Genomic DNA, 17432 nt, shown 5'->3' on the forward strand with positions numbered 1-17432 from the left:
GCCTGCTCTGCACACACGTGTGCTGCGGCTCTCCTGGCGTTTCCTGGCTCCTGCTGTCACCAAAGGCTCCACGTGCCATAGAGAGCTCGGTGCAGAAGTGGCACAAGTCTGGGGCTTCAGGAAGAGGAGAGTGCTCCTGCTAACCTACATCTGCAGGTTAACAACCAGGATACTGGCAGCATCCCTGCCTTCAGCCCAGGTGGGGCTCTTCTTATCTAAAACCCTCTCAGACGGTTTTAGGTGCACCCTCAGGGGCTGGCTGCAATCAGCTGAGAGCACTCAGCAGTTATCCCTGTCTGCACTGACTGCAATGTGGTATTTCACCTCTCTAGTAACTCCTCCAAGGTTATGTTTTAACACCATCTCATCTAGCAAAACCAAGCCCCAACACTCCCCCCACCCCAATACAGGAGGAAAGAGAACCCATAACTTTTCTGCCATTTATACAATTGGCAAGAATTCTAGACCCTGGACTAGTTAAACAAACCAAAAGTATTTGCAATAACAGTTTGAAAAATGCCTTTGAGTAAAAAAAATAAGGTATTTCATGAGGCAAAAAAAAGGCATGGGAATGGTTTCACCTTTGGGGTGATATGTTATGGATGACATTTTACTTAATTGGTCTCAAAACTAGTCAATCATTAGATAATTGTGTATGTATGTGTAAAAGTGAAAGTTTTTCCTCAAAATAGTCACCTGATGGCAAGGAGTGCTCCAGCTTAAATGGCATTGAGAAAACTATAAGCAGCTGAAAGGAGAAATAATAGTAGAAGATATACTTCATCTTTAACCACAGAGGAGTCTGCTGCTCCCCTCATAATAAATCTATGTGTAATAGTAATGGATTAGTATGGAATGACCAAATATTAATAAAGCCTGGGTGGCTGACAACTTCACTGCATCCTGCACAGCGCTGAAATAATGGCATTCATCTTAGCACTCGGTTCATTGCCATTTATTCGACACAGGTAGCCTGATCGGATTTATTTTTAAATACCATTCTTACCTAGCTGCCCCCCTTAACCCAGAGAACTTTGCCATAGGCTCCCTCTGCAGCCCATCACCTTTGTGTGGGGCCAGTTTCCCCCACAGGTCCCACAGCCTGATGGGCACCAGTCTCAAAGACCTCCAGAAGTAGCGGATGCTCACATAAATTTTCAAATCTGACTTTGTAACAACCACCACCACTGACACAGGACATTTTTAGGCATCGAGGCAGTGATGTTGCTGGATTACGAGTGGATACGGAGAAAGCATTTGACATTTCCTGCCCCTTCCCTCTCTGGAGGTTCACCTGTACCTGATTCATACAGTGACAGAGCCACAGAGAAGACAAGTTCTATCACCATCAACCATTTAAATCTCTCTCTGTGGTTCTGTTTTCACAACGCAGGCGTTTCTGTGAGGCTTTCCCAGGTGATGGAGCATATTTCTTACAGCCCAGAATGCATGTACAGGGAGCAGCCACAGAGACAGATTTGGAAACGCAGAGCAGTCATTGCTGCTGGCAGAGGGAGTGAAGAAGCATGACAACCCTGGCACTTGCCTTTGCTCATCCAGATAAAATGAGGGGAACACCTTCTCCTAGGAGATCTGTTGTACCTGCTCTGTAACACACAGCTCCCGCGTTCCCAACTGGGGAATAATGCTGTCTCCTCTGCAGATGGGCTAACACACGCTCAGCAGGCATGCTTGGAGGGTACACCAGCAGTGAAGGGTTTTGCAGCAGAGCTAGCCTAAAGCGACAAACAGTCTGAGCCTCCAATGCTTACCAAACAGCACTCGAAAGGAAAAATTACCCAAAAAACGGAGAAGTTAAAGGAGAGAAAATAAAACACGTGGTAACATCTGGTTTCAAAATCACTGGCAAACACATCTCCAGTAGATCGTCCCATTAGTTTGTTTTCTTTAAAGAGGGGGAAGCTGCAAAGCATAATTTCAGACAGCAAGAGGAAGGAATTCTGCTAGTCCTGTGTGCATCATGAATCTGCGCCCTGTCCAATTGCAGAAGGTGCTCTGACAACAAACGCAAAGCTTAAAGCCACAGGTACATCTCTGACAGCAGAGAGGGGGTTAACTGCTGCGTGGTCCCTTGCGCAGACCCCAGGCTTGTCTGTACACACAGCACCAGCAGCAGCTTCATTTCAGTGCCATCCTCAAATTTACCGATGAATTACTGTTCTTTTAGCTCACATAGATTTAGAGCTGAAGTTTGCCCATTGGAAGGGACAATAAGAGTGGCCAAGTTTTGCTACAAACAGGGTTGTTAGCTCAAATGTGCTACAGCCAGAGCTCCGGCTGCACAGAGCTGAACTGCAGGGCGCTTGTGTCATATTAAGGAAACAATGAATTCACATTATAAATTATTTGCAGTGAAGAAAAAAGGAAAAAAAACCATTCCATTACATTTATGGCAGACTTAAATGAAAGCAATAATAGTGCCGTATAACTTTTTACAGGTTCCCAGACGGTCCATGAGAAGGCTCCTTTGGTGAAAGCTTTGTTACTAGCTGGACCTGCTGGTGTTGGAAAGAGAATGCTGGTGCATGCCATCTGCACAGAAACAGGAGCCAACCTCTTCAACTTATCTGCTTCCAATATTGCTGGGAAATATCCAGGCAAGAGCAGCCTACAAATGATGCTTCAAATGGTTCTCAAGGTACTGAGTTTTGTGTGCTTCTTGACAAAATCGGTTCAGTTCATCATCGCATCTTTTCTGGAACAGGGAACTGAACTGTAGTTCCTCAGTACCAAGGAACATACACACCAGTCATGCGAGGGCACAGCTGCCCAAGGGCCAAGGGACTGCCAACCCAGTTCGAAATTCCCTCCCTGCTTTCAAGGGTTCCAAACCACTCGCTGACAGCCAGTGTGTGCACCGCTGTAGAGGATATAGTGCCCCTTGAGAAATCCCTCGTAGTAGCCATATTTTTCACATTAGCATTTGCGCAAGCATTGTTACTTTGAATATAAAAAGCATCATAGATAAGGAAAATTCCACCCTCTGTTTATACACACATCAGTCAGGAATGCTTTCCATGCAGCATTTAATCAAATACTAGACTTGGGGTGGTCAAAAATTTCCTCTTGGGGTCTGTTGCTGTAAAACAGCTCTCCCCTGTACTGCTCTCTGTTTACCTATCAGCAAGCTTTTCAAAAGAGGGAATCCTAGTTCAGGATTACATTAGCAGAAATGTACGAGAAGTCTGGAAATGAAAGAAAGCATATGAACTGTGAAGAACATATCCCAAATCCTCTTTAGAAAAAAGACACTATCCTGGCTGGATTTCTTCCACATTTTAAGTCTTCAGCATTTCTGCGAAGGAAGGAAGCTGGTAAACATTTCCAGACTAAATACTCTTAAGAAAGAAAAGACACAGCACATGCACAAGAAAAAGCCAAATACAATATTTTTCCAGTGCCAGAGGCCTACTAAAAGACTGAATTCAAATTGGCTTTCCCTGGGATTTATCAGATGTATTTTATTAAATCCAGTACTACAGCAGGTTTCATGGCAGGTGCCTCCATCCCCAGAAAATACAGGTTTCACAGTTAAAAGCAAAGCGATCCCCAGGGACCCCATTTCTGGCTGGTCAGAGCAGTGCCGAAGGAAAAGTGACGGTGCTGTGATCGTGCACCTTTGATGCCGTGACACTAACGCTGGGTCTGGCACTCCCTGACAGAAGCCAGTGCCATTAGACTGAGCTGATACTCCCTCTCCACCCGCCGGTCTGCACATTTCACCCTTCTCCACCGTGGTTCTCTGCCCTCATCAACAGCAAAGCACGTGCCTGGCTGCAGGCACAGCACACACCCCATCCTTTCCATCATCCAGTCCCTGCTAGAGCACAGCGCCTTTACACACAGGAGAAAGGCAGGCAGCTTTTCACTCCCTGTGAAAGGTTCCAGCTGAAGATATTCAAGTTTTTTTTGTACACACCCATATAATATATAACTGGAACGTACATAAAATGTGTGCATATATCTACACACATCAGATATGTAATTATATACACACATAATGTATGTATGTACCTAAGTATAGATATAAGCATATCAAAACCCTTACATTTTTCCACGTTACTTGAGAACAAATGGAAACATTATCCAACACCTCACCCAAAATCACGGGGAGCAGTCCAAGCTTACTTCTCTGCTGTAGCTCTTACAGAAGAAGTAATGACACTTTTGTGAACCTCCACGAGTTACCAGGATGGAAGATGCTTGCAGTCAATCACACGGAATGAGGGCTGTCCAGGCACTTGCTTATCAAAAGGCGATTTGTTCCAACTGCAACAGCACCGCTGCTTCAAACTCTGCTCCTCTAATAACAGAGCAAACAGCATGGAGTATCTCTTTCCAAGGAATACTTCATCTGCCTGCTCGTTTCTCTACAAACTCATCAACAGAGCACCGGCCTCTTGTAGCATTATTCAAATCAACTGTGTTGGATTGCCATTCCTGACCCCTTCAGTTGTTTCACCTCTCTCCCAGACCACTGGTTTGTACAATCTGCTGCCGATTTCAAGTTGGATTCTGTAGGTTCTCAGAGCCAGGCTGGAGACAATCCTCCATCCACAAAAGCTCTTACCTCTGCAGTTACCTCTTTCTTTGGTCTTGACAGTGCCAAATGTGTCTCATTTTCCCTGTCTCTGGGATCTCGAGTCCCTGCCACAGCCAGCCACTCCATTTGTCCTGCCATCAGTTGCTGCCTCTTTCCAGCACCCAATACCCTCACATCCTGCACCTAGGGTGGAGTCACTCTCTCACAAGACAGATGTTGACAAGCGAGCAAGTCCAGTGGAGAGCCGTGAAGATGCGGGAGCTGGAGCGCACCAGACAAACTGAACAAATGCAGTTGTTTCAGCCTAGAAGGCTGGAATGACAGGGAGTCCAGCTGCTGTTTTCAGGGGCTTCGTGGGACACAAAGAACAGAGCCATGTTTTCCACAGAGGTGCACAGCAACAGGACAAGAGGCAACGGACACAAGCGGCGGCAAGGGAAATCGTTTATATGTTAGGAAAAACATTCACAAGGAATGGAAGGATAAGGAACCTTTTATACCCTGATCTGCAGGAATCTACTGTTGTCCAAGCTGAAGCAAATGCAAAGGCAACACACACTGAAAACAAGTTGCTTGAAAAGAGGAAGCTGAACACTGGTATTTGCCCAAAAGAAAGTCTGTTTGGTTTTGTTTTTCTTTTTTTTTTTTTTTTTACCATGGTGAAAAATGAGTCTTGTGTAAACATATGTGGATTATTGTAAGACTACAATGTATAGTGGCATGTATAGCATGCAAGCCATGAAAGCAAGTGGTACCTCGGAGCTGACAAGTAGTATTTAATATTCACAGTTCTCCGCCTACTATCAGACACACCATCGTGCACCTTGTTAAAGCATCTCACATGCAGACGATCACTGAAAGATTCACCACATCTGCATAATCAGACACTTGTGGGTTTTTTGCAAATAGCAGCTGTGGCTGTTGTCAAGCAAGCCTTCTGCTCCAGCTTTCCTTTAGTTAGCCAGGCAGAATGCAGACCTGCCATTTTCAGTTGTGAGTGAATGACAGGAAACGCAACAGTTCACTTTCTGTTATCTTGTGATCCATGTAACCATTGTTAGACACCAAGATTCACTAAATGTGCATTAATGGTGCTCTGTGATAAAGGTGGAGCAAACTTGCACTTTCGACTACCTATCATATCTGCAAACAGCGGCGTTTCTGGAAGGAAAGGAAGCTCTGGAGAGCATAAAATGACCATTAGGAAACTTTCCGTCCATAACTGAGTGTTGGCTGCTGGCAGTTGTTTCGTGGGAGACACCCTAAACAAGTGAATAGCACTGGAAAAAATGAAACTTTAATTTGTTTCAGATGTAAGAGCCAAATTCTTTTTTTCCCCTCCCTCATTTCAGGGAGGAGGCTTAGAATAGCCACACCAGCTCTGCTCCAAAAGAGAGGCTTGTGTGTTACTCAGAGCAGGCACTTTAAATGTCGTACGGAGGAAATTACTTCTCATACCAGGACAGGAAAACACCGACATTTCAATCTGCCTATTCAAAGGAAATGTAGGGAAGATTAATATTGAATAGGAAAACTACTGAAAGAAGCTGCGAACACCAAGCCTGAGCATTTGTGTTCTCCATAAAGACACAGCAGCACTTGCCAGGCCAGCGCTGCTTTGGAGCAAAGAGAGGATCTGTGTCTAATACAGAAGTGCTTCCAGCAGTCCCCAAAACAAAACTCATCCTTCAAGGGCAAACCAGAACATGCTGGAATATTTCAATTAAATGACATTTTCCATGTATTGAGCCAGCTTGAACTCAATGGAGCTCTCTGCCAGCTTGTACCAACCCAGGGCTTGGCTCTCCTGTGTTCCCAGCAAGGCTCAAAACGCTGCTGCAGTGCAGCAGCTCGTATGAAAGATGGACAGAAGGGTAGTGAAGGATGCATAGGGAAAAAAAAAAAGAAAAAAAAACAACACAAATCTGGAAAGGACTGAGAAGGTAGAAGAAAGGACTGAGAAGGTAGAAGGTGCGACTCTGCGACATGGAGGTGCAAAAATGCAGGGAGTTCGTAAGGCTTGACTCCAAGGCAATAAAACTGACAAGCGCTGGCCCTCTATTAGCAGGGGTAAGGCAGCCATCAGGTTAATCGCTGCCAGAGCCAGACAGTCCCTTACCGGCCGGCAGCAGCACACAGAAAGCACATTGTGCAAACAGCCACACGTGGGAAAACGCTCTTAGCACAACACTGACCAGGCTAAAAGGTTGGGAAAGAGGTGGCCAGGAGGAAATACCAGCAGAGGAGGCGTGTGTGTGTATCAACAGCTCCGTGTGTGCTGTGCAGCCGTCTTCACTGAACAAGGAGTTCACAGAGCAGCAAGCTGCACGAGTATTTCAACACCGTCACTGCCAGGGCGGTTTGCTATTTGGTTATGCTGTTTAGCAAGGCAGAGGGGACTATAAAAGTGTTGTACCAAAAAGGAATATGATGGAGTATAAGATTAGACTGTATAATCCCAGCGTTTAGAGGCAACGTAGTTTTGCAGTCTGTCATCTATATATATATATATATATTCCCCCCCCCCCACCGAATCACGTTCATTTATTTGTACCACTGCTGCAATGTCCCATCGAACAGGTCCTTTTTCTGGCAGTCTGAAGAAGCAGGTAGTTTACCCTAGTACATTGCCAGAAGCCTCTGCATATTTAGCGTTTCCATGCCACACAAGACTCTTCCCTTACAGTTGAAATCTGGGATCAGCACAATCGGCCTTTCTTCCCAGCATCCCAGAGCAATTCTTTTGCCTTAGTGCAGCGCAGCCTGCTAGAAGCCTAGACCCCTGAAGTGCTAAATATCACCAGTACTCAAATATACAGAGTTACTTCTGTGACAAAGCAGCTTTACACTGTGTTACTCTCACATCAAAAAATGAAATGCATTCCCTCTGAAGACCACGTTTCCAAGTTATTTTCTGTCTAGCAAGCCAGACTAGAGTGGCATTATCACAACAGCACTGGAATATTCACCTGGTGAGGCTCCTACATGTGAAGTCTAACGACAGGTTTCACCATCTTGCTGCTTTGGAGCATTTCTATGAATATAAACTACAGAGGATTGAGCAGTTTTCAGCAACAAAGTGAGTTGCCAGAAAAATCTTAGTCTCTAGTCTTTAAAAAAAAAAAAAAATCCATCAAAGCCTTCAAAGTTTGGAAGAGCTTTGTGCACGTGTCCCCTGCAAGAATCAGGTTTCTGTATTTTCAAGTGTAGCAATTTAGCTGTTAAACTCTGGCTCTCAAGTTTGAGGAGTTTAACCCAGGGCTTTCCAAAAATACTGTTTGATCGCTGATCAATGTTGACAGACAGCAGGATGAGGGGTTTTTTTCTGCAGTGATTTTCCTGAGGAGCAATTGAAGCACCCGTCACCCATCAGAGAGCAGTTTGCAGCCGGCTGGGTGCGGTATTAGAAGGGTTAAGGAGCCATCTGCTGGCAGCTCCGACAAATTGTTGAATGCAGCAAAGCTAATAAAATTTCAATTACAAATTAATTATGGACAGTGCATTTAATTATCCGTGGATTCAAACTGTCCATGGACAATTCAAATGAAGTGCTTTCATAGGGGATATACAGTCTGCTATGTATCTGCCAACAATTTCAATTAGATGCCGATGGATTCTGGGTGTCTGATGTCTTAAAAAAAAAACCAAAAACACAGCCCCAGATACAGTGGGTTGAATTTGGTCACATTAATGCTTACCAACACCAGAAAATTACATTCAGGGCACTTCATACCTTTAGATTGTTGCCTCAAAACAGAAAGCACAGGGAGGTATTGCTAAGATAGAGCCAGAACCAAGCCTACTCACTGTACCTCTGCTTACTGGGTGGGGAAATAAAGGGGACAAAAAAAGACAACTACAGGTGTGACAACAGTGAAACACTCTTCCTTAAGAGTTAAAAGCTGCGTCACCTCGCCAAGCAAAAAATAACCAAAGATGACTGTTCTTACAAAGCAACGCATGGCACCTCTTTGGACATAAACACAAGTGAAGAGCCTGTGAACTCGAGTAGGCAGCAAGCCACCAGCCCAATCCTCACCCAGGGAAAGGCAGGCTTCCAGGGGAACAGTGTCCCACCACCTCTTCCACCCTCCTGACATCCTCTCCAGGTATGCACAGAGCAGGAGCGAAAAATGGTTGTTATCTGATGTTTCAGAAGGTAAAAGTCACCAGCAGAAAGCCCCAGCTGATCACCCATTCATTAGCGGTGCCAAGTTCAGTAAGGGTCTTTGAGCCAGAGTTTCCACGTATCACAACAGATCTCATAGTGGGTGCATGAAATGCAAATGCAGTTCTTTAAGAAGCTGTAGGTTTCTTTTAGCAACTTAAACTACACCTATATTTTTATTTCCAAGTCTTAATTTTACAAAGAACGTCAGTTATCCCACCTCTGCCCTATGATCGTGCTCCCACATCAGCCTTCTCCCAGCACTAGTCCCCAAGCCTGTTTACAGGCATCCTGGAGCTAACTGGATTCACCTGCAAGCACAGATCAGTAGGACTGACTTGCATTTTCTGCAGGTGTCTGAGCCCTTGACTAGCAGGATACTCAGCAGAAAATCCAAGTCTAAGGCTGCTGCACAGCTCAGTTCAATGCAAGCCACAAGCCTGCCCTCTCAAATGTTCCTTGCAGAGTGTGTGCAAGCTTATGGAACGCACCAAACATACCTCTGAAAACAGGTAAATAGGATATAGATTAAACAAGCATCTGGTTAAAATGGCAGATACTATTGCTGTCCAATTTTAATCTGTTATTTCATTCCAACTGGTAAGCTCAATGCACTGCTGGAATGAGCAGTTACCCCTTAATTTGTACACACAGATAAGCATTCACGCAACTGCCTAGGTCCACACATAGGTTTCTGCAGGATTTTCTTACTATCTTTCACAATATGTTGGTTTTATTTTTTAAACCCTCATTATTAATGCTAAACATTTGAGTCCTGCCTTCCAACAAAGGAAAAAGCTCTGTGTTCCTCCCTGAAACCGTTCTCAACTTGGAGGTACCGCTTGGCATATTCTAGGACTGACGAGTTACTGCAAATAAAGTGTCACATGCCAGAGGTGGCATTGTTTCCACTTCACCCCATCAGCAGCACAGCACAGCAAACAAGTTCAACTGCCCTCATCTTCCATTCTTTCCCCCCCGCCTTCAACCCATTTTTTACTGTACAGGCACACACGCGCACTTGGTTCTTTTCAAATGCGTTCATAAAAATGAACTGTGGTGCCTTGCAGAACGATGTTCATGACTTAATTCCTCCTGCCCTGGCTGTCAGTCAGGCACTGAGCTTATGATGTACACAACCGATCGATTTTGTAAGCTTCCTCCCTGGAAGCAGCAGTTTCAACTGGGAGGGGAGGAAAAAGAAAAAAAAAAAAAGAAAAAAAAGAAAAAAGAAAAAAAAGAAAAAAAGAGCAGAAGAATGCTGTCTGTCTCTCGTTACCCATTCATTCCTCAAGCCATCACTTTTGTTGCTGAGCAAACTAGCACGGCTCTGAGAGGCACTGGAAAGTGATTAAAATTTGGCAGCAGAATGTCTAAACCACTGGCGTTTCTATAGCAATAGGAGAGCGCAGGATGTGAAGAAGCCTGTAGCATTGCTGCCATCCTGCTGTGAACCAAAGGTATAGTGCCGCTGCCTTTGGAGCCAGGAAGCCCATTTGTGTAGACGCACCCCCACCTTCAAATTTAACAGGTTCCATTTGAAATTCTTGGGATAGCTGCAAATTAAATGCCATTCTGTAAACCAGCAGATTGCGTATCAGCCTGTTTTGCTGATCAGTACCCTCGTTTCCCATGCAATAGCCGTGCCTTGCCTGTCTTCCCGTCGGTATCACCCTGGGATAACCAGGAGGGATCCTGCAGGCAGGGCTGCTGGTGGTCTGTCATTTACCACTGAACCCCACATCCAGGCTTCCTTTTGCAGAACTGCAACCGAATTTGGGCTGAGAAATGAAAGGTAAGCGTAGCAGGCAAAATGATGCCATTTGGGTTGGGTTCCTAACGTTAGATTGCTCACTGGAAACGGTTTGATTTGCCAGGACTGCTGAGCAGAGCCAGTGCTGTCCACGAGTGCTGAACACTTCAGGGAAAAAATAAACCAGGCTAATTTTAACTGCCAAAATACAGATTCAAAAGCATAATTATAGCCACCCAGCTATGAAATTGTAGCCATTTTAATCAACTTCTTGCTTTCCCTCCCCCATTTTCTCTTAGGTGGCTAAGCAATGGCAGCCTTCAGTGGTGTGGATTGGAGACACAGAAAAAATATTTTCTAAAGCAGTACCGAAGGCTGAACTAGAGGTGAGCTGCTCTTTTATTTCGGTGCAGATAATTTCTCCTGTAGCATTACAGCCAACACAAAGAACAAGTGTATTTCTTAGCTTAGCACATACCAGTCCGACCAGACCTGCCAAAGCTTGCTTGATAATAGCTTGTCTCACTAACATTTTTTTTTTCTTCTAGGAGAGTCTTGTGACTTCTTAAGAGCCTCCAAGAGGTCACATTTCTCCCCTACACACTTGCTTTATTTAAAAATAGTCCAGTCGCTGCTCATCAGTGCACTGAAAAGTAGAAGAGAATAATGGAGAATTTCAAAATATGAGTCAAGAAACTAAAAGTTAAGATGAGCTTAAATTGTTCAGCTCTATTAATTTGAGGAATTGGATAGAGCCAAAGTGAACAATAAAGCAACAAGGATAAATTTCCACAGTGAAAACAAAAAGCCTATGTTAAATAGTTATGTTTACAGATTATTTTCTTTGGGGTCCCAGGAGTCCTACTGCTATTGCTTCCATTCCTTCCTCCCTTGTGCAGCTTCCCCACTAGAAAGAAAATTAAAACACTGCCCAACAGGCACAGCAACTCAGCCACTGCAGCAGAGAGCAATTCACCTGAAATCCTGATTAGATTCACGCTGCTTGCAAAATATTTTACTTTTAGTGCTCCACATGAAAAATTAAACCTTTTTTCTTAAGGTGAGTCCTGTACGTTTAGATTGGGGGATGGACATAAGCCGGTATGTTGGATGAAGCATCACCTGGGATGAGGCTGTTACTGCTGCGAGTGATCCCCACCCAAAGGGAATCCTTCTCTTGGACTCAAACCTTCAGAGCAAGTGCAGATGGGGATTAAAAATAAGACTGGGGGCTAAAGACTGCCTGGAGTAATAATGATCTTTGCTTTGAGAGCCACCAGTAAGGAAAAAATTTCTCCCCATGCCCCCATCAGAGTCAGGGGTATCACCTCCATCCCCACTGTCCCATCCACAGACCTGCAGGTGTTTAACAAAAGGTCTCTCGCATTCTTGGTGCGAGCGATTGGCTCCAGGCTTGAAACCACTTGTGTCCCACACTTCCCAGCATAACCAGCGTTTGGAGCCAGAGAGGGTGAAATGGGGGGACAGGCAGGGGTACCTGGCAGTCTGGGGAGCCTGCCATAAGAGCACTGGGATTTTGGAGCAGGTGAGCTAAGCTCAGCCCTCAGAAGCCAAAGGGAGTCAAAGTCACTTTGCTCACCCCAGGGTGACATTTCTGGCACCATGACTGGGAACCTGGTAAAACGGAGCCCTAAATGTCAAATTAAGCAAATGGCAAACTTAGGAAAATGGAGAGTATGACCATGAGAATAAAAATAATGAGAAAACAGATGTATTTTAATTAAGACAAGTTTATCTAGAAAATAACCGTATGACTCTACCTTAAGACTTTTGGGATTTCTTATTGATTTCCCAATTTCCCCTCCTCCGTCACTTTTACTCCAGAGAACAAAGCTTTGGAAAAAAATCACAATGTAATCTAGTGAAGTTTTCAAGTGAGTGTTGGTGACTTGGATGCTAAGTCTCCGTCATTTCTGAGAAGAGGCTTCCAAGTCAGACTTGGAAGACTCCAATACACTGTCCTAACCCAGTTATTCACTTACAGCTTTACTAACAGTAGAGCGAGACCGCAGCAATTTGATTAAGCTTCTCCAACCAATATTCACTTGAACATTATCAAGCGTAACTATGCAATAACCAGTTTTGCTCAATACTCATCCGTTCTGTAAATAGGAGTCAAATATTTGTTATAAAGTCCAATAGCAAATTATTGCGAAGCAATAAATCCTGGATCCAAAGAGCTTGTGTTCTCAGGTTAGACCCTCAGCAAGCTAGGAATCACAGCAAATATTAGGGAGTGTATTTTTCACATGTAAACCATGGGTAGGAGTTGGTAGAGCATCATCTCCACGAGCTGGGAGGATTCCACAGCAGGTTACATACCCTGACAATTTTTCTGTTAAGGTTCATCAGGTGTGCGGCTCCAAGCAATATTTCTCCTTGAACTGGAAATCAGGATTTCCTTCTTTAAGAGTTGTTTCCTTCCTGCTTTTCAGTACAGGACCAGCAAATTCAGTAGTGAAAGGCACTAGCACAAACCCGCAAGCACATAAGCAGAAATCAAGTGTTTACCTGGCTTTCAGAAGACGGGTTTTCTGTGCAGGTTGGGCATCCAGTCTGCTTATACTTAATGCAACTAAACTACTAAAAAAAGCACAAAATCCTCTTGTATATAGCATGTCTACATACAACTTCATCTCATTAACTGTGAGCTGTCAGCATCAATAACAACTCTTTCCTCCTTGTATTTACACGTACATACTGAAGACGAGCCCAAAACGACTAGAGAAGATCCTCCCTAAATTCCTTAAGGCTTTGAAAGCACAGGACAGAGTGCTGCTCGTGGGAACCACCAACCGTCCCTTTGATGCTAACCTTAAACTTTTCTGCAAAGTCTACCAAAAAATTATTCTGATTCCTAGGCCTGACTACGCTTCAAGATTTGGTGAGTATTTCAAGTGACGCTGTTGATCACTGCTGTTTAAAATCCATGCTCATTGTCTGGTGATCCTCAGAACTGATGTTAACCTCAATTCATACTCTCAAGTGTGAATTTTCAGTTAATTTCTGCATTGCCTATATTTTCAATTCCTGGAAGTTTAGGTAGTGTTGATACAGGCTACCCCAAAGATCAGATAATAAAAGTGGAAGTTGGGAGAAGGGTTTAAAATACCATTCTGCAGTGACTAGCATTACTTCATGAGTTCTTTAGCATGCACTGAGTCGAGCCCAAGCTGCTTTTTTCACTGTAGGAAGGATAAAATCCCATTTCAATACCCACATTCTATTTTAAGCTTTTCTTTTTACACAAGGATTCTGATTTTCTGTTATTCCTATCCTGTTTCCATACTCTAAACAATGCACTTCAGAGCATCTCCGTAAACAGAACGATGTCAGGAGGATGGGCTTTTGTCACTAGCAAATCCCATTTTTGTACTTACAGATCACGAGAGAAATGGCAGAGGCATCCAAGATTTTGCATGTCTAGTCCATCCAATGTTTACAGTGATGGACAGGCTCTCCCCAAGTCTGGCAAACCCACATGCTGAGAGTCCAAGCTTGTAAGGAAAACTGGGTCTTTTATTAGACCAATTTACACGACTAGAAAAAAAAAAAAATACAAACTTCCAGGCCTGCAGATTTTCAGATTTGAATCCCCTTGAAGTCCGTAATAGCTAAGCATTGACAAGGAAGAAATGCTCCAAATTAAGCTTAATAACGCAAATCAATTACTGCAAAAAAATTGGTAGCTTGTCCTTCAGACCTGGCTGGTAGACAGGCTTTTGTTCTTTTGTTCCCAGAAGTACTGTCTGTCATCCCGATGGTTTAATCACAAATATCGTGTGGTTTAATACACTACTCTGGGTACTAAGGAGTCTGGATGTGGTCACTTAGAAGTAGAAAGGCTGTTTAGATTCAATATGAAGGTGGAAAGATGATTTTGGGCTATTTGTAATGGCACAAACGCTGAGTTAGGACTGCACTTCCCCTGCCAGTAGCTCCTAGTGTGGATATCCCTGCTGCTCACCACATCAAGGAAAACAGATTCCCTTCACGCCACTGATTTCTGATGGATCACGTCCAGCAGAATACACGAGTAACAGAAACCACCCTCAGTTCAGGGACCTCACTGCACTGTTGTACCCTTAACGCACCGCTCCACATCGTCACCTTACTACAACATCAGGCAATCGTGTTGTGGAGTCCAGTTTCACACTGGAGGCAGCCAGGGTACCGAGATGATGCACGTTTGGGCAAGCTCAAGACAGGTTTTGACTGCCCAGCACATTGTAAATCTCTCCCACATTCAAGAATTTCCATCGTGTGGAAGGGAAACGGTCTGTAAGCGAGTTAACATGTGTTTCGTGTTACGGTGCAGCTCTGATAAATTGCAAACAGATAAGGGACATGAATGGGACCTAGGGAAAGGAGGTGAGAGCAGCTGAATTTAGTTCATCTCTGGGGACTGAACCATCACTTTCTGGGATTCTCACCCCTAATTTGGAGTCAGAAAAAGGGCCAGCCAAAGGGATTTCAACTGCAAACTTCAGAACGCCTCAAAAAGTTAACTCTTGACGTTGTAAAGCGGGGTAGCTTTATTACTTTGATGTTGTCCCATTTAAGACAGTGCCTAGCTTGTTCTTTAGCTCCAACCTTCCCTCAAGTTCAATGGAAATATGATCTTTATGGTACAAAGCACTCATCTTCCAATCCTGACAATCTTCAGTGCTTGACACACTGTTTGAGAACTAAAGAAACTTGTTTTGACAGAAAAGCCATGACATAACTGATATTCATAGCCACGGTGCACAGCTACCTGCCTGCTACAAACCAGGATATTCCAACCTATGCAAGACAGAAACAGCAAACATACCATAGAAATCGTTAAACAGAGATTCACGATCCCATACGGGTTTCTCGCTGTTCATCACCCAGCAAGTCAGCATCTCCCGTTCAGCATGATCCCACCTGCAGCAGCAGCTGGGGCACACGATGTATGGTTGCGCAGCAGTGCTCGCTGTTGCATGCATCGGTTCCTCTTTTATGAATCAGTGGTTCAGCCAATAATTATTGAGCACGGTTACAATTCAAGTGGAAGATCACAATTTGCCCAAGTGAAAAACATGCCCATAACTATTGACAGCTTTGTAGCACCACTCCAAAGCATCGACACTGCAGTCAAAGCCAGAGTAAGGCAGGTTTTCTCCATCACGTGGCTGCCCCAACATCCAGTACCATTAACTCTCTACCCCACATTTCCATACTGTGACTCAAACCACAAATTGTCTGCCTCATTCAAGAACCTTTTAAACTCTGCGTGAAACTTTTTATTTTTTTTCCTCCAGTGTTTTCTTGTAGGGCTTTAGAGGAAGGCACTGTGAGATGACATGGAAGTTTTACTAGGTTTCTCCAAGACAGCCTGTTACTTTACAGAGAATAAAACAAAAAACATTTATTACTCCTATTAATTTGGGGTTTTTTAAAATCAAAATCTCGGACACTTCACAAACATTAACCAACCCTTCATGTCTCAGAGCCTCACAGCTAAGAGACCCAGACAGGCTCACTGCTTCACTAACAAGCCAAATGCCAGTCACAGCAATGTCCCCCTGGCCTCTGCAACACGTGCCTGCATAGCTGGAAGCCTTTGGCTCTCAAACCAGACATTGAGTCCCCAGAGCAGCCCTCAGTTAGCAGGAGTAACCTGCGATCAGGGTCATGGAAACCAAACCAGGCTGTTCATGGAGGCACTTTACACACCCGGATGGGAACATTCTGCACAGGTTCTCTTTCTGTGTATGCACACAGGCATCGTTAAGTAGTTCTTTCCATCTTCATGCATATCCACTGCACGTTATATGCCCTTGGTGACTTTCTGAAAGTACTGACCAGCAGCCAACAAACGATCACTTAATCGTTTAAGAACCGATTTGCCTAAAGGCTGGAGATGAAAGAAATGGCAAACAAAGATTTGAATCTCAGCTTTCCTGACCAATATCCCTGATTTTTGTTTCAATTTCAAAAGGCAGAAATATTTCTCCTGCTTTCCCTAATGCATGTCTTTGGCATTCTCTTTTTCTGGGTCCTGGTGAGCAGTGTTATGGAAACACATCATCCTGCAGAGCGGTGGAGAGATCACCAACGCGCTCAACATCAGCTGCCTGGCAAAGCTGTCCGATGGTTTCACCCAGGGACACATCGTGCAGGCGGTACAAGCTGTCCTGAGCGAGCTACGCCTCCTGCAGATGACCAGAAAGCCGCTGAGCACTGATGAGTTCGTGACTTCTCTGGCCATGCAGGACCCGGTATACAAAGAGGAGGAAGAAACGTTTAAGGTGACATTAAGAGCTACGTTAACTGGCTTTCATCATCCCCTGCCTTGTCCTCGTCCAGGCACATTTGATCCAGAGACCTGCTAATTCTGCTGATGGGTTGGCACATTGCTATTTGAATGATGATTTAAGGCTCAAGGGCACCAAACACCCATCTCCCCTATTTTGGGATGTTTGGCAGCTGGCTGTGCCAGGCAAGTGGTCATTATTAACAGGCAGCAGCTCAGCACAGGCATCACGCCCGAAAAAAAACCTACTGCCTGCACCCAGCTCATCTTGACCAGGGTGGCCCTGACACTCACAGATAAATTATACACATGCCATTAATACAAGGCATAGGTCCTCTGTTTCAGGGCTGATGGGTTTGACAAACCTGGCTGTATTTTCTTTAGATGGCAGAAAACTTGGACACGTGCGGTATGCAGGATCAAGTCCTTATTTAAAATTATTTCAAACAAGAATTTTCTTCATTTCTGGGTTTAAAAAAAAAAAAAAAAAGTTTCTGTCTTAGACTCCATCCCTCTCCCCACCCTCAGAGCCAGAAAATCCTTCAGGCAAAACCTAGTGCTTTTCAGGTGCATTCCATATACCTCGAATATACAATGGATCACCCTGCAAACAACTGCTTCTTCTGCGTGTGGCTCAGTAATAATC

General features: G+C 44.3%; 1 protein-coding gene across 1 annotated transcript in view; it reads left to right on the forward strand.

Moving 5' to 3' along the window:
- The window catches only part of IQCA1 (IQ motif containing with AAA domain 1), a 40295-nt gene that overhangs the window by 19562 nt on the left and 3301 nt on the right, over positions 1 to 17432 (forward strand). Inside the window, exons 8-11 of the mRNA XM_010082654.1 lie at positions 2460 to 2659; positions 10785 to 10871; positions 13213 to 13390; positions 16543 to 16781. Coding sequence (XP_010080956.1) covers positions 2460 to 2659; positions 10785 to 10871; positions 13213 to 13390; positions 16543 to 16781 — 704 coding nt within the window. The remainder of the gene's footprint in view (positions 1 to 2459; positions 2660 to 10784; positions 10872 to 13212; positions 13391 to 16542; positions 16782 to 17432) is intronic.

This window comes from Pterocles gutturalis, unplaced genomic scaffold (assembly GCF_000699245.1).
Source record: "Pterocles gutturalis isolate BGI_N339 unplaced genomic scaffold, ASM69924v1 scaffold49859, whole genome shotgun sequence".
Lineage (NCBI taxonomy): Eukaryota > Metazoa > Chordata > Aves > Pterocliformes > Pteroclidae > Pterocles > Pterocles gutturalis.